The sequence below is a fragment of the Ctenopharyngodon idella genome, chromosome 22 (assembly GCF_019924925.1).
Source record: "Ctenopharyngodon idella isolate HZGC_01 chromosome 22, HZGC01, whole genome shotgun sequence".
In the NCBI taxonomy this organism is placed as follows: Eukaryota; Metazoa; Chordata; class Actinopteri; order Cypriniformes; family Xenocyprididae; genus Ctenopharyngodon; species Ctenopharyngodon idella.
Window position 1 is genome coordinate 3,325,609 of NC_067241.1, and position 27,982 is coordinate 3,353,590.

At 37.1% G+C, this 27,982-nt stretch overlaps 3 protein-coding genes across 5 annotated transcripts in view; 1 reads left to right on the forward strand and 2 right to left on the reverse strand.

Annotated features, from left to right (window-relative positions):
* nav1a (neuron navigator 1a) overlaps nt 1–27,982 on the forward strand; it is a 263,139-nt gene that overhangs the window by 33,708 nt on the left and 201,449 nt on the right. The gene's annotated exons all lie outside the window — the stretch shown is intronic.
* On the reverse strand, nt 1,074–11,996 carry tnni1a (troponin I type 1a (skeletal, slow)). The gene is made up of 6 exons (XM_051880924.1): nt 11,404–11,996; nt 11,261–11,302; nt 7,604–7,735; nt 7,092–7,181; nt 5,374–5,550; nt 1,074–1,498 (listed from the first exon to the last, which is right to left on the reverse strand). Exons 1-6 carry the CDS (start codon nt 11,440–11,442, stop codon nt 1,394–1,396), a joined length of 585 nt encoding a protein of 194 aa, XP_051736884.1. The 5' UTR covers nt 11,443–11,996; the 3' UTR covers nt 1,074–1,393.
* On the reverse strand, nt 24,359–27,760 carry phlda3 (pleckstrin homology-like domain, family A, member 3). The gene is made up of 2 exons (XM_051880926.1): nt 27,034–27,760; nt 24,359–25,595 (listed from the first exon to the last, which is right to left on the reverse strand). The coding sequence occupies exon 1, from the start codon at nt 27,417–27,419 to the stop codon at nt 27,036–27,038; it is 384 nt and encodes a 127-aa protein (XP_051736886.1). The 5' UTR covers nt 27,420–27,760; the 3' UTR covers nt 24,359–25,595; nt 27,034–27,035.

Here is a 27,982-nt window from a genome sequence, read left to right on the forward strand (position 1 = left end):
GTTATTACAATCATTAATGACACCACTTACAGATGTATGTTGACATCTCCGGTGCTTGTAATGGGAGCACTTTATTTTTTTTAATGTTGTGTCGACTCAGTATTGAAGCAATCTAGCTTTGTTGCATTGCATCAGGTAGTAGAAATGTTGTTTTCAAAAGGATGTTACATTTCCAAACATCTTACATGATTCAGTGCACTGAAGAATACAGCATTTGAAGTAAAGTCAAGCATATAGGACATTTTATGTCAGTTATTCACAGTGGAATTAACTCTACAGTTCAGAAAGCATTGAAACTCAAGGGCTGGAGGTGTTTGCTTTATTCCCTGTGCCACACCTATAAGAGAGCTGCTGTACTTTGACCAGAGCATGAAAGCCATAGTAGACTATCCAGTATAATAAGGGTTTGGTCATAAAGGAAATAAAAGGCATCTTCACTGGAATGTCAAATCTAGTGACATGTTTCCGCTATATTGTTAAATTTACAATTGCCTCTATATTTACTCAGGCTAGCAGAAAAAAAAAAAAACATTCCACATAAGGAACGTAACAATGAACTTCAACAGTTAAACGTTAAATAGCTACAGCTAGCACCAGTGGCCTGAACACCCCACCCAATGCCAACACAGGGAAGACAGCGATATCCACTATGCAAATAAGGGTTGGAGTCCAGTGTCTTCAGATGACAGCCTCCACAGTTAACACTTCACTTCCTTATCTCATCATCTCTGCATGATCCTATGGCCTATTCAATAGCAATTTAAACATTTGCATCAAATTAGACTAAACAAAGAAACACGGCACATCTGGTTAATTTTTCAGGCATTTTACTGTCATAGCATGCAAAAAGAAGTTAGCGCACTTATGTTAGCATACACCTTTTTACCTACATACAATTTGCATGAGCTTTTATTTGTGCTTTTTTATATTATAAGTTTAATTTCACCAATTCAAATCAGGATTATGACCTTTTTAAAATGTAATCCGTAGCCAGATTATCAGAAAAACATACAAACAGAGTATGGGAAAGTTTTGGTAAGTCTACATATGTATAATGAGTCTTGTACATCAACAAATGTTTCACTTTGTTTATTCACGTAATACATTGGTACACCTTACATTGACTCTTTCTCATAACTGAATATTGACATAATAAAAGATAAACTAAGCAAGTAATTATTTACTCATTGGCCAAATGAAAGTTGTGCAATCGTTTGCACCAATGCAGAGAAGTTGCAATGAAGTACAACTGTCTTATCAATGCACTGTTTAACAACACCTCACATAAAACTGAACTATTAAGGTATTTAAATGATCTATTTAATATGCAAATCTAAACCTAACCTTTAGTTGCCAAACAAAAGTAATCTTTCATGTTAACGTCACTAAGGTTTCACTGGGTGGGGCCTTTTGCTGCATCAAACATCTTCTTTCTTCCCTCCATACCAGACATGGCCTCCACGTTCTTCCTCCAGTCACTGTCCTCAACTGGCCTCTTCTGCAGAAAAGGACAGAAGTGTTTCTATTAACTATAGCCATGGTTCAGCCACTTTGCTTCATTTGAATGAACAATTTCAAAGGAAAATAGGTTACTTTCAAAGACTTGAGGTTAAGCTGGTTATCAAAGCCACTAGTCCCTGCTGGTAGAAACTGTAACTACACCATCTAGTTCTAAAACAACATCTTTCTCCTTGGCAGGCATTCAAAAGTAGCCATATTGTGTGATAAATCAAGCTTTGAGGATCTCACTATTCTTGGAACAGTTTGAGTCAGACAAAAACAATTTAATGGACTGTTAAAGTCGTGATAAAACAGAAGTAGCAACAGATCTTTTCTTCCATATTGTGACATACATTCAAGTGTGATGGATTATTGAAAAAGAAAAATGTAGGACGGGGACTTGGTTCTGTGCATCAGTTGTTGATTGAGAATACTTTTTGTGCGCATAAACAAAAGAAAAATAATAACTTTATTCAACAAATTCGTCTTTCCCCTGTCATTCTTCATGCTATTTACATTCAACGCTTCCAGGTTATACTTCAGAACGCAGACTCATTATTGGCCAGCTCATGCGTCTTCATCACATGTATGTGTCGTGCTGCTCACGTGAACAGCGTCAGCCAATACTGAGCCGGCATTCTGACATAAACACTGAAGCCTTCACTGTGTTCACTACATCAACTGCGTATGACAACAGTTCAAATAGTTGAATAAAGTCATTATTTTTGTTTTGTTTTTGCGCCCAAAAAGTATTTTCGTCACTTCATAACATCAAGGTTGAACCACTGCATTCACGTTGACTATTTTAACAACATCTTTACTACTTTTCTGGACCTCAAAAGGTGCAATGACGTTGCTGCCTATGTGTGGTTCAGATACCCTCGGATTTCATCAAAAATATCTTAATTTGTGTTCTGAAGACGAACGAAGGTCTTATGGGTTTGGGACGACGTAAGGGTGAGTACTTAATGACAGAAATTTCATTTATGGGTGAACTAACCCTTTAATTTACTCACTCTCAGGCCATCCATGATGTAGTTGACTTTTTTCTTCAGTAGAACAGTAAAGAAGTTTTTAGCCAAAACCTTGGTGATTTGTATAATAGAAATCAATGGCTACCATCACTTTGATGGTCAAAAAACATATACAGGCAAAACAAAATGAATACCCATGGCTCCTAACGATACACTGAGGTCTTATGAAGCGAAGCGATCAGTTTGTGCAAGAAACTGAACCTTATTTACAACATTATTACTTGTAATCCACAGCCTCTGCAAATTTGTCCTGAGCATCAATCTTCCCATTGAGATCACGCATATATAGGTTGCAGCAGTGTCAAGGAAAGTTACTTTTAAAAGTAATGCATTACAATATTGCGTTACTCCCCAAAGAAGTAGCTAATTGTGTTAACTAGTTACTTTTTATGGAAAGTAATGCGTTACGTTACTTTTGCGTTACTTTTTCTCATCTGGGCTGGGCTGTTTGTTTTTTTTTATTAAAAAAAAGTTCTATTTTTGGCAAATGTAAAGACCATTTCAAACCAAAAGTGAAATAAATAAGCCTCAGGATGTAGGAAATGCAAATTCACTCCTGTACAGTAGAGGGCGCACTTCAAACAAACAAGCCTTTCAGATGCCATTCTGGAATACAGAAGAACAGGATGGATGAGAAGTAGTAAATGAATAAATATATGCTCACATTTAGTCTAGGATAACCCTCATGTTCAACACAGCACACACATTTCTCCCAACATGGGGACAAGAGAGCTGTCAGTCAAGAAATGTGAAAACAAAGTAACTCGCGTTACTTATTTGAAAAAGTAACTCAGATATTTTGTTGTAAATTCACAAGTAATGCATTACTTTACTAGTTACTTGAAAAAAGTAATCTGATTATGTAACTCACATTACTTGTAATGAGTTAGCCCCAACACTGAGCACAAGTAAGTACGATTTTGATGAGCAATACAACATACGCGTCTTCCCTCTCTGTTGTAAACAAACACAGCATCAGCTCCAGACTGTCATTAACGCACGCAGGACCGTTTGCCAAAGCTGTGGATTACAGGTAATAATGTTTAGTTTCTTGCACAGACCCCGGGTATTAATTTAGCTTAGCCTGTACTATGTTTTTTGACCATCAAAATGATAGTAGCCATTGACTTGCATTATATGAATGACCAAGGACCATGGTTTCAGCTAAAAATCTTCTTTACAGTTCAACTGAAAAAAGAAAGTCACCTAGATCTTGGATGGCCTGAGGGTGAGTAAATTAACAGCAAATTTTCATTTATGGCTGACCTTTAAGTGGATTAAATGATTGGACATACTTCACCAGAGAGAAGTCCAGTTATTACATTTTGTTTGAACATTACGAGGTTAAAATTATGCTTTTCAATGAAACTCATGCCTAGATGAATTGTTCGCAGATTTATAACACGCATTTAGAAAATTTTCATTTCATGCCTACTTTAACTGGAGACTCGCTCTGACTGAATCACTGAATCAGCAAGTTGTTGTTGACTTGTGAACAGATATGAGAATGGGATTAGTCCAATTCACAAATGAATCATTCAGTGCAATTTGTGAACTGATTCAACAGGTTCATTGAAAAGGATCAGCTCCAGGGTTGCCAGGTTTTCACAACAAAACCTGCCCAATTGCTACTTAAAACTAGCCCAAAACTAATCTAATCGCATTGTCCCCCGTAAAAATTGCGTTCTGGGGGGTAAAATCTGCTTTTTGGTGGGCTTCCCCTGGTAAAATTTGCATTCCAGGGGCTAAATATCATGTTATGTGGGGTTGCTTCAACCTGCAGACATGAAAAACAACCCACAGCAACAGTGTTAAAGTAGCACAGTTCCATATGAAAACCATGGACTTGGCAACACTGATTAGCTTGTGCCTCAAAGCGGATGACAATTTCTTCAGTTTGGAATAATAAGGAATTATATGTTTTCATGAAATGTAGTGGAGTAAAAAATTCAATATTATGCTTTGGAATGTAGTGAAGTAAAAGTAATGGTTTGCTAAAATAAAAATCCTCTGATAATGTACAGACTTGAAAAATGTTCTTAAGTACAGGAACAAAGTAATAATACTTTATTACTGTCTATCACTGGGTAATCGACAACACGCGGCAGATATGATCCGAAGACATTAAATTGAAAATAACCCATAACGTCCCTTTAATCTGCTGGTTTTATTACTCTATTAAAGGCTTGGTCTCTCTGGTCTCGGTATGTTGTGTTTCATCTCTTTGATCAAATAAGCGCAATAAAAAGGTTATTTGCATTGAATTCAGCTATGCATCTACACAAAAGCTTTTCTTCTAGTGTACCGCACTTCTGTTGTCCACTCTCGTGTCTGTCATCCAACACCCAACCTCTATTATATTCAGGACAAACACTGAAAAGAATTAACATTGTCACTGTTTGGTCTCCGAAAACGTTGCCTTTTACTCCTCCGCTTCACATCCCATTGAGCCTCCGCCTTTCAAACAGCTGTTGGAGGTGATGTCATCCTTCTGTCTGAGCTCTGTTAAGCTCTGAATAGTCAGGGTGCATTGTTTCTTTTCACATCTTCACAATGAGCATTGCCAGTATCTTGATCCACAAGTTGTCCAAGTGCCAATCCAGATAGTTTAGGGAGTAAGGTGAGAAGGTTAGTAATGTTTTTAGGCCTTTCACTGGCGTAACCTTGAGGGATTAACAGTTTTCTCTCATTATCTTACATGGAGCATTCCAAGATTTTCCTACTTGTGTAGTTTTGTTTTATATGGTGCAGGCATTTGTACCAATATACCCATTTGACTATGTAAGCATCACTTGAATTGGTCAAATAACTTTGTTTATGTGTTCAGATGACACCATACCTTTTCAGTATCCTCTTTTTTCACAGATTTGAGGTTGGCTCGTAGGTCCATTGAGACTTTGTGTTTTGAGCCTAGGAGAGATCGGAGGATGGCATCTGCAGAAACCCTCACCCTCCTCAGGGTGGGACGTTTGAACTTCCCCCTCAGGTCCAGAACTTTAATGTTCAGGTCTTTGATCTAGAGGATGGATGGTCATTTGATTACTTACTTATCAGATATATAAGCATTTAGACAGGCTTTGTTCCAAAAGCTAGTGAGCTCCCTACTTAGATAGCATTCTCCTGCTACATACCGTAGGCATAATATATTATATGCAGCAATTATATGCAGCATTATTATATTTTTCAGTCAGGTCTTAGATCAATGCACAGTATGAAAACTGCACTGTTGAAGGTCAGCAATGACCTGTTGCAAGTTCTCGATACTGGTTCGTATGCGGTGCTTGTCTGGTTGGATTTAAGTGCTGCATTCAATACAATTGATCATAGTATTTTGTTACATCGGTTGGAAAAAGTGGTGGGTATTCAGGGTGTTGCCCTGCAGTGGTTGGCCTCTTACCTCAAAGACAGAACCTTCTCAGTGAGCATTGGGAAGTTTTCTTCTTCATCAGTTCCCCTTTTATGCGGTGTGCCCCAAGGGTCTATTTTATGCCCTCTTCTCTTTTCACTTTATATGCTCCCCTTGGGTGCCATTTTTAAGTATAATATAAGATCTTCTACCACTGCTATGCTTACGATACACAATGGAACATATTTTTTAACAGTCACAAAGTAAGTTTGTCATCAAATGTAGTACCTTCTCAGACAGTATGCAATTTTGGATGCAGCTCATGTATTTGCTGTGGAGAAGTCAATCCCATAATGCACTGCGCTGATGAACAAATCCATTCAATACAGCAAACAAAGCAAGAGAAATGTCAATTATGGACAAAATTCTTTGAATAGTGAAATGTGTATCTAAAATTTATGATAAATTATTTAAAAAGTACTGTTTTAGCCACCGTTTGTGTGTACTTTGAGTTTTTATGCTGATTAAAGTGTCATGTTGTTAGCTTAGCAACATGCTAATGCCAGACTGTATCAGAATCAATTTGGAGTTGATTCTTATGAGTAACTGTTTGTATGACACACAGTATATTTACGGTGTTCCTAATTAGGTTTAATTTCAGTGGGTATGCTCCCTTTAGGCCCATTCACACCAAGGACATTAACTATAATGATAAAGATATAGTTTGAAAAATTGATCTACTGTAAAAGATAGGAGAGTCCACAACTATAATGATAACCTCACAAGAATGATATCATTGGAATCACTTTCAGAATAATTTATTTCCAACTGATGAACGATAAAAACATTGACAGCCAATCAGAATCATCCTGCTTTAATGAGCTCGAGCATTTAAAGTGGCAGACGACAAAACTGCAGCGTGCCCTTTTAATAAAAGAACGTTATTGAGATCTTTATAGCTATCGTTATTGGTGTGAAAGGGCCTTTGCCTATGTAGGGAGTAGACCACAAGAGAGCTCACATAGTTTTGGAACAGCCCCTCTGTAAAGAAACATCTAACAAAAATGTTTCCCCCTTTTCAAGAAATCACAATCCCAAATGCTCAGAACTGCATACTAATATTAGAAGCCTCCAAATAGACCAGATGAAGACAGCATGTTGTTACATTGTCCAACTGGTTATTAAACTATGGCTTATGTGGATTTTCATACCTCACGCTTATTCAGTAAGACTTTGGCTTCAATATCATAGCGCTCCTCATCCACCACATCAATCTTAGCATGAAGCTCTTGACAGAGTACCTAAAAGAGCCAAAAATGTTAATTGAGTTTCAGGAATTCTATTTGAAGTGAATGCGTATAATATTACACAGGGTTATGACTAACAAAATAAGGCTTACCCAAAAGGTCTTTTATTATGAGAACAAAATATCATATGGCACATTTTCCTACTTATCTTTTACTCAGACATACATCTCATAATAATGATCATGGTTGGCTTGGATGGCTGTTTACCTTGCAATTAGTCAAATTAAGATAGACAGGCACTGGGCAGGACATTTGCATCAGCCTTATGAAAGCTAATATGCAAATAAAGCTGGGTGGGGTGGCGTGAGCAGCAGTGATTGTGCCATTAGATTTCAAGTCCATGAGGATTTTCGTGTGGCACCAAAATGAGCTAAACTGAATGTTTGGAGTTGGACTTCATTATGGCATGAGGTTACCTGAAGCTCAGCGAATGACATTCCCTGTGTCTGTAGAGGAGGAGCTTTCTCTGTCAGATACCTCTGCTTCTCTTCCTCTTTATCTAACACCTCCTGTTCCAGCTCCTCCTTGGCTTTGGCCACCATCAAACTCTGAACACACACAAGTAAATGTCAGTGCTCCTGTCCCAATACCCACCCTTGCGGTCAACCACTTGTCTACTTTCATGACGTATTTCCTGTATTTGGCCCAAGTGTTTAAGTGGACGTGAAGACTGCGAGTGTGTGTAGAACTTCTGATTACCTGATGGGACACACTTATTATGGAAGCTTGTTTCTGCCACTGAATAAAAAAATAAAAAAGTTAATTATGACTTTTTATCTCACAATTCTGACCTTCAGAGGTTTTTTTTCAATTGCGTGATATAAAGTCAGAATTGCGTGATATAAAGTCAGGATTGTGTGATATAAAGTCGCAACTGCAAGTTATAAAGTCAGAATTGTGAGATATAAAGTCAGAATTGCGTGATACAAAGTCAAAATTGCATGATATGAAGCCAGAATTGTGTGATATAAAGTTGGAATTGTGTGATGTAAAGTCGGAATTGCGTGATATAAAGTTGGAATTGCGTGATATAAAGTTGAAATTGCGTGATGTAAAGTCGCAATTGCGAGATATAAAGTCAGAATTGCGAGTTATAAAGTCAGAATTGCGAGATATAAAGTCGCAATTGCGTGATATAAAGTCAGAATTGCATGATATAAAGCCAGAATTGTGTGATATATACAGTGGGTACGGAAAGTATTCAGACCCCCTTAAATTTTTCATTTTTTTTCCTCATTAATGTACACACAGCACCCCATATTGACAGAAAAACACAGAATTGTTGACATTTTTGCAGATTTATTAAAAAAGAAAAACTGAAATATCACATGGTCCTAAGTATTCAGACCCTTTGCTGTGACACTCATATATTTAACTCAGGTGCTGTCCATTTCTTCTGATCATCCTTGAGATGGTTCTACACCTTCATTTGAGTCCAGCTGTGTTTGATTATACTGATTGGACTTGATTAGGAAAGCCACACACCTGTCTATATAAGACCTTACAGCTCACAGTGCATGTCAGAGCAAATGAGAATCATGAGGTAAAAGGAACTGCCTGAAGAGCTCAGAGACAGAATTGTGGCAAGGCACAGATCTGGCCAAGGTTACAAAAAAATTTCTGCTGCACTTAAGGTTCCTAAGAGCACAGTGGCCTCCATAATCCTTAAATGGAAGACGTTTGGGACGACCAGGACCCTTCCTAGAGCTGGCCGTCCGGCCAAACTGAGCTATCGGGGGAGAAGAGCCTTGGTGAGAGAGGTAAAGAAGAACCCAAAGATCACTGTGGCTGAGCTCCAGAGATGCAGTCGGGAGATGGGAGAAAGTTGTAGAAAGTCAGCCATCACTGCAGCCCTCCACCAGTCAGGGCTTTATGGCAGAGTGGCCCGACGGAAGCCTCTCCTCAGTGCAAGACACATGAAAAAACACCTGAAGGACTCCAAGATGGTGAGAAATAAGATTCTCTAGTCTGATGAGACCGAGATAGAACTTTTTGGCCTTAATTCTAAGCGGTATGTGTGGAGAAAACCAGGCACTGCTCATCACCTGTCCAGTACAGTCCCAACAGTGAAGCATGGTGGTGGCAGCATCATGCTGTGGGGGTGTTTTTCAGCTGCAGGGACAGGACGACTGGTTGCAATCGAGGGAAAGACGAATGCGGCCAAGTACAGGGATATCCTGGACGAAAACCTTCTCCAGAGTGCTCAGGACCTCAGACTGGGCCGAAGGTTTACCTTCCAACAAGACAATGACCCTAAGCACACAGCTAAAATAACGAAGGAGTGGCTTCACAACAACTCCGTGACTGTTCTTGAATGGCCCAGCCAGAGCCCTGACTTAAACCCAATTGAGCATCTCTGGAGAGACCTAAAAATGGCTGTCCACCAACGTTTACCATCCAACCTGACAGAACTGGAGAGGATCTGCAAGGAGGAATGGCAGAGGATCCCCAAATCCAAGTGTGAAAAACTTTTGCATCTTTCCCAAAAAGACTCATGGCTGTATTAGATCAAAAGGGTGCTTCTACTAAATACTGAGCAAAGGGTCTGAATACTTAGGACCATGTAATATTTCAGTTTTTCTTTTTTAATAAATCTGCAAAAATGTCAACAATTCTGTGTTTTTCTGTCAATATGGGGTGCTGTGTGTACATTAATGAGGAAAAAAAAATGAACTTAAATGATTTTAGCAAATGGCTGCAATATAACAAAGAGTGAAAAATTTAAGGGGGTCTGAATACTTTCCGTACCCACTGTAGTTGGAATTGCGTGATGTAAAGTTGGAATTGCGTAATATAAAGTCGGAATTGCGAGTTATAAAGTCAGAATTGTGTGATATAAAGTCGGAATTGCGAGTTATAAAGTCAGAATTGCGGGTTATAAAGTCAGAATTGTGTGATATAAAGTTGGAATTGCGTGATATAAAGTCGGAATTGCATGATATAAAGTTGCAAATATAATAATCTTGCAATTCTGAATTTATAACACGCAGTTGTGAGAAATAAAGTCAGAATTGTAAGATATAAACTCACAAAAGTCTTTTTTTCCCTCAGAATTAGAATTGTGAGTTATAAAGTCCGACTTTGTTTCTCACAATTGTGAGCTTGTATCTTGCAGTTCTGAGAAAAGAAGTCAGAATTGCGAGATAAGTCACAATTACCTTTTTTTTTTTTATTTATTTTTTTTTTTATTTAGTGGTGGAAACAAGCTTCCATACACTTATAGTGTTGTAAAAGTGCAAGTAAAGTTTTAAAGAGCTTTATTATTTACACATTTTGATTTTCAATACTTGCACAAAATAAACATATAAATGTCTGTTCAGTAGTCTCTTTGTAACAAATTACACAATTTAGTTATTGTGGTGCTTCTAATTAAGTGATGAAAAGCAGTTGCAAGCATTTTGCAAAACAGCCTATACTCACATTGCACAATTGCAGGGCATATGAGGTCATGTACATGATGAATGATGGGATATGCTTAGCCTAAAATACCGATCCAAAATGTCATTGGAGATGGTGTGGATTTAGTGTGCGTTAAGGGCACTGAGTTTTGGCATTTATCAGACCTGGGACAGTCTTGCACACTTACTTCATGTCATGTACACGCACAGTCAAGTGGCCAAGACCGCAAGTATTGGGACAGACCCAACATTATCTTGGTTTAGACACATGCCTGCCATCTAGTGGTGTGTTTAATGACTCAAAATGACTATTGTTCATATTAGTGATTTGAACAAAACTCAAACCTAGAACACAAACCCTTAGTTGGTACTCTGCTTTTATAAAGTGGTACCGAACGCCAGTTCCACTGAATCTTTCTATGACTTTGCACTGTCTGAACAAGACCGACATAGAAGTTCCCAGCCATAGAAAAACTGCTTCAGCGATGGCATCACTGCTATTTTAAATGCCCAGATTTTTTAAAGGTTTAAAACAGGGCGTGATTTTTGAGATATTTTGAGAACCACTACCTATGTTGAATCTTAAGTCATCCCGCACCATTTGTGCTATGGAAGATTAGGGAGAAAAAAGTAAATGTGAACGTAAATGTGAATTTATGTGTGTTACAAACCAACCTTTAGCATAAGCTTTCTTGAGGCTGAGATCTTGGACTTCCTCTGGGCCACAGATGTGAAAGTTAAAATGCAGTACAAGTAGTACAGATAATCAAATAATCAAAGTTTTAGTCATTAATTAGAGAAAATGATGCATAACTTACCTCTTGCCTGAAAATACAGCATACAATGTGCATTGGCATAAGATGGAAACTTATTAGACCACTGTAGAGATTATTGTTTTTATAAAGTCCAGTTTACACCAAGAGCGATAACTATAATGATAACAGTATAGTTCTAAAAAGTGTTCTAAATATAAAAGAATAGCAAAGTCCACACCACAACAATAACAATAACGGCACAGTGAAAAGATATCATTGGAATCACTTTCAGAACGTTTTTTCCCCTTGATGAACGATAAAAACAACCAGAAGCTAAAGTTTGTAAGCAAACTTTGATGTTGGCTTGAGAAAGCCCAAACCTTGAACCGGAACTCGAACTCGGGTTGCCTTGTGTACAGTTGCGGCAAATGTATTATTTTGTCAGCTTTGGAATTCCATAACCACAGTGCTATTGCTCTGACATAACAGCTCTCTTTCATCAGTTAGTCTCAGAATAATAATAATAATAATGTTTAAATTGTAGAACAATATGTTGGCTTGAGAAAGTGATAGCCAATCAGTTCTTTAATCCTGCTTTAAAGAGTTCTAGCATTTAAAACAACCTGTGGGCCGCGGCCCACTAGGGGGCCTCAGTGATCCTCAAGGTGGGCCGCGAGATAAATTAAAATTAACTTAAATATATTAATATAATTCATTCATTTAATTATTAATACGTTATATTTAATAAATTAAATTAAATTAAATTAATTTAATTAAAAAATACATTTAAAACAAGGCACTACCTCTCTCATACGTATTCTGTGATTGTTTGGATCAGCCCAGGCTGTTTCTCATCGTGCTGCTGTGAAATACAGACTGAACGGTGGCTCAAAACTCTCTCAGTTGGAAAAGGAAAACCAGTGTCGCTTAAAAGGTTTTGATGGATGACGATTGTAATGAAGGTAAATACGATTACAGTGACATACAGGAGTCGTACATAAGGCATGCGCGAGTCCGCAATTATTGATGCGCAAACAAACCGCGCATGTGCGCTCTCGACTCACTAATCGCTATAACATCGTATTTCTGCATGAAAACAGTTCAATATATTAGCGTAGTTGTCAAAATTAATGTACTGTGAGTGCTTTATAACGGATGCTCGCCGAACAAGCGTGTTTCGGAGAAGTTTGAGAGGATCAGTGGTGTTATATGTCAATAATTTTGAATGGATCCGCATAGTATTTAAATTCAGTCCTTTGGTATCTCCCTGTGGTCTTATTTGGTGTGGCAGGTTGACTTGTGCTTATTTAAGTTACTGTATTACTGAGCAGAGTAAGTACTTTTAAGTTGTAAAGAATGTCAAAGTTTGTTTGCAAAACAGAACACTGAAGGTTTAAATCTGTCTTGAGTTTCTTCTTTAAAGAAATATAACATGGGGTTGAAAAGTAATAACACTAAAATACAATTGTTTTTGTGAATTAAAAAAAAAAAATACGGCCGTGCCGTATTGATTCGGAGAGGAAGTGGGCCTTGGCGTAAAAAAGGTTGGGAACCACTGCACTAGACGACAAAACTGCAGTGCACTTAGAATAAACAGAACGAGATTGTCCGCTGGTGTGGACTCTAATATGGTTATCGTTATAGTAGTCTTTACAGTTATTGTTCTTGGTGTGAACATATTTAGAGATACACACTCACCCTTGTTCCGGCATCTTGGCAGCTGAGCACTAAAAGAGAATAAAACCAATGTTTTCTAGATTAATTTGATACATTCAATTTCATTCAGTCCTCCCACTGAATTCCCACTGAATGAATTTAGGAATACATCATGGCCACATCCTGTCCTGCTCTGACCCACACACATTTGTCTGCATGTCTCTGGTCAGTGACCTAAACGCCCCCCAAACAAAGCCATGGGTGATCCTACTACCTTCTTAGCTGGATTAACACAAAGGCAAGAATTTGGACCTGTCTGGCTCCACAAAAAGAAAGTCATCTAAATGAGTATAACATTTGGTGAGGGGTGATTGTTTTCTTTTGGAAAAAAAACAAATGCAGGAGGTTGCAAGAAATGTGTTTTTGTAAAGATAATCAGGGAAGTAAAATCAAAACAAGGAACTATTATATTATATTATATTAGATATTAATATACACAGATATTAATGCTTTAAAATGTGAAATAAAAAAAAACAAAACAAAACATCCATGTAGACCTTTAATGGGCCCTTTTGCTTGTAATACAATTTTGTAATTTTAATATCCATTCCCTTTTTGTACAGTTATTAAGAAGCATTACATTAGTAGACTACAGTTTTGTCCTGCAGCCAACTTGGGTTCGGATGCACACGTTTTCCATAAACTTCTCTAATTCATCATGATAAACCAATTACCTGACCATTATGAGAGACTTTAGTAGGCTTAGGCTAATTATATATGTATGTATATGTATATATATATATACACAACACAACAGTTTTCAACATTGATATTAATAAGAAACGATTTCTGAAGGATCATGTGACACTGAAGACTGGAGTAATGATGCTGAAAATGCTGAAAATCACTGCCGTTCAAAATTTTGGAATTTTTAATGTTTTTAAATATATATATATATATATATATATATATATATATATAAAAATAGCTGTTAATAACACAGTGAAAGTGTATACAAGTAAGTTAAACAGAAATGTATTCAATGAACAACAAGAGTACTTCAAAATGAGTGAGAAACCAAAGAAGTGTACATATAGTCTATCGCTAAATGCTTTGTTTCAGTGTCTGTGGTAATTTCTGTGGTGATTAGCAGATTCCCCATCATTAGAAGCTTCTTACCTTACAGTGTGGGTTTGTATGGTTGTATGGTGTTGTCGTCAGACTGATTATTGATAACAGAATAGAGATGTGCTCTCTTATTTAACCCTCAGGGTCTCTGTATCTAATCTGTCAGTGGAGGATATTATTAGAGCACAAATCTCTCTCTCTCTCTCTCTGTCTGTCTCTCTCTCTCTCTCATGTTAGTTTCATCTCATGGCTCCACAGCTCTTTCCTATCTGTCTGTCTGCTGCGCCAGTGGACCATCTCCAGTCTGGTTTATCTGCTCAGAGCTGATTGTTCTGCTATGCTGTGAAATGTCAATTTACTGTGGCTCCAAAATGTATTTGGACACTTAAGCCTCTCTTAATGTCGGAATGTCATTGCGTTAGATATAAAATATCAAACCAAGTGGCAACTGCAAACAAAAGGTGCTAAAGTTTTTCTCAAGACCAAAGGTGTGGTCACATTAACCACTGCTCATCAAAATTTTGCGGGCAAAATACAGTAATTACGATAAGAACCTGTACGATCAGGAGTTTTGCATAAGGGTGAAACATTCCGCTTGTTTTCCACTGGTTGTGTTGTATAGTTATCTTTGTGAGGACCTTTTTTAGACCATTGGAATGAGGACAAAGTGAGTAAAGTAAGGACATTTTGGCCAGTCATCACATTCTGACACCCCTTTAAAGGGTTGTTTGTGGGTTTAGACTTGGTTTTAGGGATACATTTAGAATTAGGTTAAGGTTAGGGTTAAGATAAGAGTTAGGCACTTATGATGGTTAGAGTAAGAAGTTAGGGATTGCATTATAGTCATACAAACGTGTGTGTGTGTGTGTGTGTGTGTTCTTGTACATATGGTTTATGAGGACACAAATGTGTATAATAACATGGGTATTACAACATATTACAACTTCCTGTGTCCTCGTAAACCAATTGGCTTAAAAAACATACTAAACTGTTTTTTTTTTTAATTAAAAAAATGCAGACAGTTTTCTGTGATTGGTAGGTTTAGGGGTAGGGGTAGTGTAGGGGGATTGAATGTACAGTTTGTACTGTATAAAAACCATTACATCTATGGAGAGTCCCCGTAAACCATATATACGTGTGTGTGTGTGTGTGTGTGTGTGTGTTTGTGTGTGTGTGTGTGTGTGTGTGTGTGTGTGTGTGTGTGTGTGTGCGTTAAATCCAGCACCTGTTGAGCAGCAGGGCAACATTCCTCTCTGAATTCTCTCCTCTTCTCACAGATCCCCCTGCAGTGCTGAATCATCTCGCTCAAACCCTCATCCACTCATGCTGACCTAGAAAAAACACTAATATGATGGTCTCATTTCATGTATGCAATGATTGTGAATATGTATTTTTTTTTAACAGTATCACCATAATTCCACCCGTTGACTGATTACATTAAGAACTGCAAACATTTTTTCAAGTTTTCTGAAATGTTCTGTTTAAATATGCAAATGAGGCATTATCTAATTGAATATGCGCTCATTTCCAGAACTGAACTTTGAACATTGGATAAAGCTGGGTTTAAAATTCTTGTATCATTTTGTAGACATAATGGATTTAAAGGTTTTTTTACAGAGGGGTTTTGGATGTCTCTTTTTATCACACAATAAATCACCATGATTTTAGGAACAGAAAGTTTTATAAATCAGGCAAATGATGTATGGAAAAAAAAAAAAAAAAACACTTTCAGAATATAGGAATATAAATAAAGTGAAAATGAATTTTATAAATGAACTGCAAAACAATAAGCATTTAAAATGTTAGTTCGCCCAAAAATGAAAATTCTGTCATTAATTACTCACCCTCATGTCATCCATAAGACCTTCGTTCATCTTCAGAACACAAATTAAGATATTTTTGATGAAATCTGAGAGGTATATGACTTGTCCATGGACAGCAATATAATCAACACTTTTAAGGTCCAGAAAGATACTAAAGACATTGTTAAAACAGTCATGTGACTGCAGTGGTTCAACCTTAATGTTATGAAGAGACGAGAATACTTTTTGTGTGCAAAGACAAAACAAAAATAACGACTTTATTCAACAATATCTTCTGTTCTGTATCATTCTCATACGTTGTTTACATCCAGCGGTTCCAGATTCTTCGTCAGAATGCCGACTCATTATTGGCCAGCTCCTGCATCAGTATCACACGCATGCGTCGTGCTGATCACGTGACCAACATTGATCAATACTGAGTCTGAACCTGGAAGCGCTGGACGTCGTGGATAATTTACAACACACTATAGGTTACAATGGCAGGTATTCCCTTGTAAAAGAAAAAAAGACCACTTAAGTGTATTAAAAAAGCTGTAGTAATAATAATAATAATAATAATATAAAACAAAGAATATAATATTATTGAAATAAAAGGCCACTTATTTTCATATTGTTTTAGTCTCCAAAATAGTTTTGCTTGAGGATGAGGAATCACTTTCATTCTGTATATTCAGGAAAGTTACATCAACAGAACTGATAAAACTGCTAATTATATATTATATTATATTATATTATATTATATTCAGAATAATCATCAGTCCTCATGATGTTTGAGTCAGTGTGCCCTCTGCTGGAGATGTAACTCTGTGGTTCCCAAACTCTTCTGTCACCCAATTGACCAAAATATTTACCCCTCAGATTTTGTTAATATTTCAATAATTTACCAACACATTTGCATGTTCACAGTTCTCTGAAGTTGGTTAAAGGTCACATGACTTGCATTTGTCATCTTGTTTAGGAAGTGTTTTATTTTGATTTGTATTTTTGTTCTTATTTTAAAATTATTTGTTTATAATGATTTAATTATTAGCTTTTTTTTTAATTAGCTCACAAACCCCCTGCAGGTCAACCACAAATCCTTGTTTGGGAAACCCTGACAAAACTATTAAATATAAATAAATAATATAATAAATAAAATGTTAAAATTAAAAACACTAATAAATAGTAAAAAAAATAATAATAAAACACTGCTATGACCACTTCACCCAGTGGTTCTGTGTGTCACTACACAACACCCTTACCAACCACTCTTAGCAACGTAAACTGTAGTTCTCAATTGATATTGTTCATTGAAGCTTCCTGTATTATGTAGAAGAGTATTGTGAGAAAGAGATCGGGTGAGTGAGTTTATTACGTGCATTCAGATTTAGCATTTTCCTTCAGGTCAGTCCTATGTTCATAATAAAAAATCTGTTTAAATGTCCAATGTATTATCTTGTCCTTTTAACAGTTAAGGGGTTTTCCCATGACTGACAGCGCTAGTCAAAGCATTTGTCAATTGCGTCTTGTTCCGTGTTCACAACAATTCAGTCTTTTCGGTAACACTTTATTTTAGGGTCCTTTAACTAGTTGCTTATTAGCATGCATATTACTAGAATATTGGCTGTTTATTAGTAATTATTTCCATATATTAATGCCTTATTCTGCATGACCTTATTCTAAAATCTTAATCCTACCCAATACCTAAACCTAACAGCTAATTTACTAACTATTAATAAGCAGTAAATTAGGAATTTATTGAGGGAAAAGTCATAGTTAATAGTGAATACATGTCCCCTATACTAAAGTGTTACCATCTTTTCAATATAAAAGTCTTTACTACTGAGTGACTCCTTCATAAAGACAGTCTTTGCCGCCATCTAATGGTGTAATAATGTAACTTCTGTTGCTATTCACGGTCAGGGACTATTTTTTTTCTGGCGGAAGGAAGTCTTTAGTGAAAGTTTACTTCATGAAAGCTGCATTGATACATATTTTTGGCTTTAATATTTGTATTGTGTGGCAACTGTTTTATAAAAGCAATAAGGTACTCGAGGCTAGTGCCGGATCATGAATAAGTCACAGCTGAAGGGGTTGCAAAGTGAAGTGTCGTGCCTAACAACGGCCTTCAGTCGTGACTTATTCATGATACAGCACAGCCTCGAGTACCTTATTGCTTACATATATATATATATATATATATATATATATATATATATATAATTAATGATTAAAAATAATGATTTATAACATTATATATTAAACATTATATTAATATAAATTAAAATATAACTTAGCTGCTGACAAAATTGTGCCTATGCACTAATTCAATCCAGCTTTCCCTTGATACATATAAGTTATAACATCATACATTTGAGTGACTTCACAGTCTTTGTAGAAACCATAAATAGACACTGAAATGCACTTTTTCAGGTATTGCGTGACGTATGGCAAAGCGACGCAGCAACTCGTTCCCTCTCATGGAACCAGGTGACACACTGTACGTAACCTGAGACATTCCCTTTCGAGTGGACACTATGAGGACTAATAGACTAATATGTGATGGCTGTTAAAAGAGCAGCTTTAGTTTCCTGGAGGAATCAAACTTTATTGACCCAGAGCTTCAGGGCAGAGCAGCAGTGTTGAATTCATCAGGCTCTCACTCGTCTGCTATTTTAACACAGTTTACACACGCTGTCTCTCTGCTGCTCACATGCCTCTGTCAATGACGCACAGAAGCATCTGGAATGTGTCAGAGAGACAGACAACTGCTGTCAAGAGAAAACTAATATCATATTAACTTTACGTTCTATTCATTTGTGTTTTCATTACTCTTAAAGAGATAGTTCACACAAAAATTCAATTTTTGTCATCATACTCGTCCTCATGTCGTACCAATGCTGGAAGACTTTTTCATCTGTGAAACACAAAAGAAGATATTCTGAAGAATGTTGGTACTCAAACACACTGAAATGAAAATTGCTGTAGAAACAATTTTCACTCAGAAATTGCTAGTAAATTTCACAAATAATTACAAAGAAATGGAAAGTAACACGTTGAAGTAAACATGAAATTTTGAAGTGGAAAGACTGAAATGGTATTTTCTTGTAAAATGTAGGCCTATTCTAATAATAACCTTTGTTTTATTTATTTACAACCGAAAAATCAGGTTGTACAGTGCTTTGGTTACCATTGACTTTTATTTTATGGAGGGAAAAAAAATAAAATAAAAATCTTCTTTTATGTTCCACAGAAAAAGAAAAAAAAAAGTCCCACAGGTTTGGAAGGACATTAGATTGGAAAAAATAATAACAGAATTATCATTTTTGGACCATCCCTTTAAACTACTTTTTTAAATTCAACAATAAATTAATTTTGGCTTTATTATTTGGTCATAATAATGATAAATCAATGTCATTTAAAAAAAAAAAAAAAATTACAATTTGAAATTTTCATTTAAAAATAGTTAAATTAGTTTTTATTTTAGTTTTATTATAGTTTTATTAATATTTTGAATTAGCTTTTTTAAAAAATATATTTTTCATTTTCATGTTGATTTTAGTTAAATTTGTTTTTGTAATATTGTTTTATTTTATTTCAGCCTTATTTTGGTTAACTGAAATGTTTTTAATAGTTTTAGTTTTAGTTAACGATAATAACCCTAACATGAGAATTTTGTTTTTGTTGTGTATTTTATTTTTGGACTCAGGGTGTTTACATGCCAACAATGTACTAAAAATGAAAACGTTTTTCCTTTGTGTTTTCGCATACAAACAACAACTTTGTAAAAATGATCCTCGTTCATGTGGATCTGTGAAAATGACTAAAAATGCTGTAGTATTCATGCCAGGCCAGTAGATGGCGATGTCACTTTGTAAATAAACACTATGCGCCTATAGATTGAACACGTAATACGCATGTGCAAGACGCACCTTTTCAGAAAGTCACGTTTTTTTGTAGTTTACATGGGGATGATAACGGTATCATTTTCAAAAACTTGCGCTTTGAACCCCGTTTTCAAAAGTTTGTGTTTTCAAGCCCCTAAACACTGTTGTCATGTAAATGAATGGCCAGTTGAAAATGGTGTCGTGTAAATGTCCCCTCAGTTACTTCCTGAAAACCAAACTAATTCTCTACTTCTCAGTAGGCGCATGTGCACATATGAGCGTCCTTCACACAGTGTTTATTATCAGAGCTCAGCTGTTGAACACGCTTCACATCTATACACACATGTGATGCTTCATTACTGCAGGTCACTTCCCACATGATCTGTGTGTGTTTATGAGTGTGAAGCTGTATCCATGCAGTCTGACTGCCACCATGATCCGCCTCTAACCCCATTTAAACTGCAGAGACACACCTTTGGGAAAAGATGCCACAACATGTCCAGATGCAGAATTAAGCATTATGTAACTGCGAAAGACTTGTGTGTCTGTAAGTGTTTGTGACATTCTACATGAGTCAAATGAGGCAAACGTACCTACTGCTGTACATTTGCTTTGATCTCCATTGTGACATAATATATTTAGAGTAAATAAATAACTGCACAGATGCTCATTTATGGCTCTTATCTACTTGCCACAGAGCAAATTAAAGCTTAGCAACCTCTACAGAACTATTAGTAGCCTATATTTTGGTCTAATTACAGTTTAACACCATACACACACACACTCAAAGAGGATTTTATTCTGAAACTGCTGTACACAACACATTGCACACATGTGGCGAGGTCCAGCAGGCTGTAAGGAGGCTCTTGTTAAGGTTTTGCTGCCAGACTGCTGAGTCATCTCAAGACTGTGGCTTTTTTTAACAGAGCCTCTTCAGTAACTCCGGGTCTGGGGTTTTCCACACACACAATCTGCCTATTATTGCAACACCACAGGCACAGCCCAGGGCACTAAACGGCCTGGAGACGAGAACACAGCTACACTGGAAAGTGTAAAATATGGCAGTAGCTGTGCTGCGCCCCCACAGGGTGACTACAGTGTTTAATGCTCCCTGCACACTCAGTAGGGAACATCAGTAAAAGTTCACTTCACTTTCTTTTTTTTTCACTTCACTTCACAATTTGTTGATTTGTGTCTTGAAATGCTGAAACATGCAGATCAGGGTTTCAAATATATGATGATAAATACTGTAGCTCAGATTGCTCAAGAAGTTAATGCTGGTTCTGATAGAAAGGTGTCAGAATACACAGTGCATCGCTGTTTGTTGCATATGGGGCTGCATAGCCGCAGATCAGTCAGGGTGCCCATGCTGACCCCTGTCCACTGCCGAAAGTGCCAACAGTGGGCACGTGAGCATCAGAACTGGACCACGGAGCAATGGAAGAAGGTGGCCTTGTCTGATGAATCATGTTTTCTTTTACATCACGTGGATGGCCGGGTGCGTGTGCATCGCTTACCTGGGGAACACATGGCACCAGCAAGCCGGCGGAGGCAGTGTGATGCTTTGGGCAATGTTCTGCTGGAAAACCTTGGATCCTGCCATCCATGTGGATGTTACTTTGGCACATACCACCTACCTAAGCATTGTTGCAGACCATGTACACCATTTCATGGAAACTGTATTCCCTGGTGGCTGTGGCCTCTTTCAGCAGGATAATGCGCCCTGCCACAAAGCAAAAATCGTTCAGGAATTGTTTGAGGAGCACAACAACGAGTTTGAGGTGTTGACTTGGCCTCTTATTAAGTGCAAACAATAAGTCCAACCATAATCAAAGTACTCTCTCAATATTCAGAGTGCAAACAGAGACCAAAACAGAGACCAGAACTAAGAGGTGATTACAACTACACAGCCCAACCTAAGATGGGTTTGATATTCACAGGCTATTGTATGTAATTTGTGCGCATCAGGGAGCTCGCGTTTTACTTTCGCTTTCGAATTTGCAATCGCACGCACTCTGTGTATGGGGAGTAGTGGTGCTGAGTGCGCATTCTACAAGATAAGACATTTATCAGACACTTAGGCTCTGTTGCGCAACTAATCTTCAGCCATGGTCTTGTCAGTCATCTCGCCTTACTCTCGTCACATGATCAGTGAACTGTAATTCCTGTAGCACTGTGTGCAGCTCTGCAGCTCGTGCTGGATGAGCAGAGCAGACGTTTACAACAGTTTACAATTGAAGTGACCATTATCCAACTGAATTGAATGTTTTTTTATTTCTATAAAAAAAAAGCAAAATGACAGTGGAGGCAGTGTATGTACAGTATCTCACAGAAGTGAGTACACCCCTCAAATTTTTGTAAATATTTATAAAACATTTAATGTGACAACACTGAAGAAATTACACTTTGCTACAATGTAAAGTAGTGAGTGTACAGCTTAGTGTAAATTTGCTGTCCCCTCAAAATAACTCAATACACAGCCATTAATGTCTAAACCACTGGCCACAAAAGTGAGTACACCCCTAAGTGAAAATGTCCAAATTAGGCCCAGTTAGCTATTTTCTCTCCCCGGTGTCATGTGACTCATTAGTGTTACAAGGTCTCAGGTGTGAATGGGGAGCAGGTGTGTTAAATTTGGTGTTATCACTGTCACTCTCTCATACTGGTCACTGGAAGTTCAACATGGCACCTCATGGCAAAGAACTCTCTGAGGATCTGAAAAAAAGAATTGTTGCTCTACATAAAGATGGCATAGGCTATAAGAAGATTGCCAAGACCCTGAAACTGAGCTGCAGCACGGTGGCCAAGACCATACAGCGGTTTAACAGGACAGATTCCACTCAGAACAGACCTTGCCTGTTCTGAGTGTTTTAGAAATATCTGAAACTGTTCCAATACTCCTTTTCTACAGTATCAATACACCGATACTAACTGCACATTCACATTCTCTCTTCTCTCCGACAGTGAACTGACACACACCTGCTTCCTCTCACTCACTCATCTCATTCGCGACGATTGAATAATGCTTGTATTGTGCATAATTTTAGTCTTTCCTGCAGGTTTCGCACTCACACCAAAAGCACACGCACCACTGATCTATGTAAGTGGCATGTACATAAAGCTGCCTCTCAAACAGTCTTAAACGGTCAAATACATACAAAATTATGTCAAAATGCCTGCCTTGTCAAGTATTCAGGTAAATACAGTCAGTTTTGGAATGTAAGTAGTTGAGAAAAAAAACACATGCTGCATTACACTAAATTGGATCAGTGCATAAACTCTTAAAGTGACAGCAGCCTAATAAACCTGCTGCTGTCTGTCATGTTAATCAAAGAACAGAAGACAAAGAGTTTTTTTTTTTTTTCTCCCCCATGGTAACGAAAATGGCATCGATTATCAATATTTTTCAAGGTATCGTATCTAAGTTGGAGATTCCAGTATTGTGACAACACAAATACACATACATGTATTATTTACAAACTTTATGTTAGATGTGATTAATCAATTTGACAGCATTATAGTATATATGTATACAGTCAAATCAAAAATTATTCAGACACTAGATATAATTTTTTATATTTTTTTTACTAGTGGGTGCAGGACACTATAGTTCATTTATGTAAGTGAGGATAGCAAAATAAAGTAAACTGTGACATATTATACCCAAAAATTCTTCGTACAGTGGACTACCAGTAAAATTGATAAAAATTTGGGACAAAAAATTATTCAGACACTTTGACCTGACCATGTTTTGCTTAAGTGTTATCTGACATAATTAGTATTAAGATAATAATTGAGATCTTGTCATATTTTATCATTTTTTAAAACTATAGTGAATAAACTGTAATAATGAATTCAATGATTTTAAAAAAAACAGCATTTATTAACGCATCTTCACTGAATATAATATCTTAATATCTGAAATATATGTAAATATAAATTCTATAATTAAAATTAAATATAAATAAAATATAGAACTGTAAGTTAATATGCATATACATAAAATATACATATGAATAGATTCATATTTAAACATAATTTCATGTAATATAATTTGTCATAATCAAAACCCTAAATTTGTTGATAGTATCCATTGCCATGTTTAATATGAAAATAAACATGATTTGTTTATGTTGTACATCTTTTTAACTGGTATGTGACTCACTGTCTTAATAATAGCATTATAACAGTCACAACAATTGCGTAGAAACAACATAAATATAAACATGTTGGACCCTCGACTCTTTTTACTTTAGTCAAACCTTATGTTGTATATGAGGTGATGTGCATGTGAAGTCATTTATCAGTTCTCTGTGTCATTTACAGTGCTTTAGAATTAACCTATAACCATTATAACTACTTATATGGTTAGTTGCATATTGTTGTTTGCATTTAGCATTGTTTTTTTTCCCTGCAAGTCATTATTGGGTCATGATCCCCCAGTAAAGAACCATATAAAAAGATTTCTGTCCGACACAAACTGACCTCTCCATGTCTGATCATCAGATGTTTAGTGACTTTGAACAGATCTTTCATAGTCTGTCGTTTCATTTAGACATTTATTATGCTATAATAACAAACTGGTTGTGGCATGTTTGAGATTAATACTACACTTCCCTTCACACCTCATTTGTTAATGCAAGAGTGCACCACTTCCTCAGGTTCCTGCATTACAGCAAAACATATTCATTCTGACGAAAAAGCCCTGTTTGACAACTTCTTTGATGGCCTCGCAGTGAAACTGAGGAAAGCAGGCAAGGCGGGACATTATTAGTCAGTGAGGCCATTGTCCGGGCATGTGCCGCAGAGGTTGAGAGACTGAGTTTCGCCTACAATACTGCTGCTAATTAGCAATAAACACCCTGCTGTTGCTCTGGGCCTCTACTAACTAATTAAGATAACTCAAATTGCCACAACGCCACAAAATCATCATTTATTTATTTGGACAATGTGTACCTAATGACATAATGAGCTTTGTGAGAGAAAAAAAAAAACACACATTTCCTGTTTAATCTTTTTTTAACCATCACAGAGATTACTTTTTTTTTTTTTCTTTTTTTTTTTTAAGCTTTGGCAAAAGCTCAGGCAGAATGCGGAGAAAATTGCAGTAATAACAGCACTGCCCAATGGATACCAAAATAAAAACACATCCATCAAATTTTCCATGCAGTCAGGATACATTCCAAGGAACAGCAATCTGCTGTGCTTTCCGTGCGATTGAAGAACCTTTACAAGGGAACGAATCCAGATTGTTTGTTCAAATACTTATGAAATGTTAAAGAGTGCAGCTGTGAGTCATACTTCATCTATGGTTAATGTCTCCTAAAGCAGCTTTCAGTTATAATACTGAGCGTGAGTCCTCCATTTCACGTGAGGTAAAAATGTTTCTTAAAAGTGTAAAGTCGACACCAAAATCCACTCTGGCATTGTGAGGAGTGAAATTAGCCTTGAACTATGGTGAAGCACAATCCATTGGGTTGACTTATGCAATAAAAGTGCATTCAAACTGTACAAAACATCTATGGCGTAACACCGACATGTACAAATCCATCCATGGTGTCGGTGTGCATGCCAAAAGGTGTCACTATGAAAAATGATGGAAGTACAAAAGAAAAGATATATGAGTTTTCAAGTTCTCCAAGTTGGGAATAAACCTTTCATCCGGTGTTTCCTTAACACTGGGCCTTCATTTTCCTTTCTCTCTCTCTTTTGGATCCAGTGCTGTGTTTGGGCTGAGAGAACTAGGTGATACAATATTCACACTGCATTAGTGAGCAATGAACTGTGGAAAAAAGTACAAAGGGATTCAGTAAAATCACTTTTGATTTATATCTTTTTTTTTTTTCATGCAAAAATGTTGGACATTGCATAAAATCAAATTCTCACAAGCCCCATTTTGTCGATTTCTAATTCTTGAGTGCAATTAAATTACACTTCTTTATATATATATATATATATATATATATATATATATATAATATAAAATCTAATATCTGGTCTGATTTCCATGTTTCATTCAGCTTTATGAATGGGGACTGGTCAAACAGGAACACTCTAAAAAATGTTGGGTTAAAAACAACCCAAGTCAGGTTAAAAATGGACAAACCCAGTGATTGGGTTGTTTTAACCCAGCGGTTGGGTTAAATGTTTGCCCAACCTGCTGGACAGTTTTATTTAACTCAACTATTGTTTAAAAATTACTTTATTGCTTGCTTAAAATGAACCCAAAGTATGTTGGAAATGAACATTTATTAATAAGTTTAATGAATAATAATTAAACAATAAACATTTATTAAATTGCTTATTAATAAATGTTCACCTTTTGATTATTATTGTTGCTTCTAGTAATTATGTGTCTGATTTTTCATTTCCAACTTATTTTGGGTTCATTTTAAGCCAGCCATATAGTCAGTTTTAAACAATAGTTGGGTTAAATAAAACTGCCCAGCAGGTTGGTCAAACGTTTAACCCAACTACCGGGATAAAACAACCCAATTGCTGGATTTGTCTATTTTCAACCCAACTTGGGTTGTTTTTAGAGTGAATGCCTTTATAATTAAAAATAGTGTACAAAATTCCAAGTAGATTTTTATTAAAATGCGGAACCGAATGTAAAGGATTATAATGGGATCAAATAAGAATTTTAAAACATCCTATTGAATAATGTATAAATCCAAAATGATTTTATAACTATTTATGAATAGTGTGCTTTTGAAAACTTGATGAACTGATTACTGACTTAGTAACAGGACAATGACTTAGGGAGCTACTGGAGTTCTCTTTGATGTCCCTCGGGAGCATCATTCCAACTGGAGATTATGGTTGTATTGGGAACTATGCGTTCTAAAAGATACAGCTTTTACTATGTGATATGTCCCCAATGGGATACTTTAGATTTGGTTTCAATTTATCATCGAAATTCCAACAGGAAATTGGGAATGCTCCCGGATCCTCAGCTATTTCATGCTAAACCTTCGATAAAGCCTCAAAACTGCGAAAGAATAGCCTATTTAACAGTGATTTTCCAAAAGACGTGAACGCAAACGCGTGTGAGAGCGGACAGAGCGGTCTTTCATAAAGCTCACTCCAGTAAATGAAAAGCAGATGTTATTGTGGATAATTGATTCCTGAACACACGCGAACGCTCCTCCATGCTATAGGACACACAACCAGCCCTTCCAGAATAAATGCTGATCAACATCAAAATGAGTTGTCTTTACCCTCAAAGCTCGACGTCTCCCTCCCCGCAGCTGCCCAGATGTGACAAATGTCTGTTCCTGCCGGTCTGAACGGCGACGCGGTTTTTGAAGCGCACCAGCGCGAGCGCGATCTCCGCGTTCCACGCCGTTCCCTCCTGCTGGCACCTGAAGTCAATCTCTTTCCCGCCGTTCATCACGATGGTGAAGTACACCAGACCCCGTTTATACTCCACACAGTCCAGCGTGGTCATCTGCTCGAAGCGCATCTCTTTGCTGCTCTCGCCTTTACAGTCGTACAGCCGGAGTCCGTCCTCTGACAGAACGCAACGCTTCTTCTTCCACAGCTGCAGAAGTCCATTACTCCTCTTCTCCAGATAACCGTCCTTCATGACTTTACACTGGTTCATTCTGAATGAAGGTTGGTGTGAAACAAAAACAAACGTTAATGGGAATCGACGAAGCGTTCACTGATGTTTTCGACCGAACATTGCACGCAAACGCGCGTAACCGCTGTGCGCCCATACAGTATAAAACGCCTTCATTTATTCCTTTCTCTCAACTTTAAACGTTTGTGCTGAAATTCCACTAAAGAGCCCGTTCTTGATGATAACGCGTCCTCGCTGCATTGCCGCCAGACAGCTCTGTGGCTAAAGATCAATTTCCGACTTTTATATATTGTTACAATCTACTCGGAAGTCCCGTAATCTGGGCATGTTGGTACTTGCTCCTCTGAAAGCGACTCTTCTCGTGTTTCTGAAGGACTCTTCCCCCCCCCACCCCGTCGTGACGTCACGGGGATTAGTCCTACTTTAACTGCTCTCTGGAATGCTGCTGCCTGACAAACATTAGCTTGTACGTCCATTCATGTCCTGACATCTTGACATAAGATGACTTTTTGGTGCAGGGCCTTTCTTTTATTCTTGTTGAAAAACTTTGATGAGATAGCCTAGTTCATGTCTAGTTTTAACAT

Coding starts and splice junctions, on each gene's coding strand:
- phlda3 (XM_051880926.1), bottom strand. CDS start 27,419: ATGAACCAGTGTAAAGTCATGAAGGACGGTTATCTGGAGAAGAGGAGT.
- tnni1a (XM_051880924.1), bottom strand. CDS start 11,442: ATGCCAATGCACATTGTATGCTGTATTTTCAGGCAAGAG. Junction 5,551..7,091: donor TCTTACTGAATAAGCGTGAG/GTATGAAAATCC, acceptor TCCATCCTCTAG/ATCAAAGACCTGAACATTAA. Junction 1,499..5,373: donor AAAAAGAGGATACTGAAAAG/GTATGGTGTCAT, acceptor CCTTTTCTGCAG/AAGAGGCCAGTTGAGGACAG.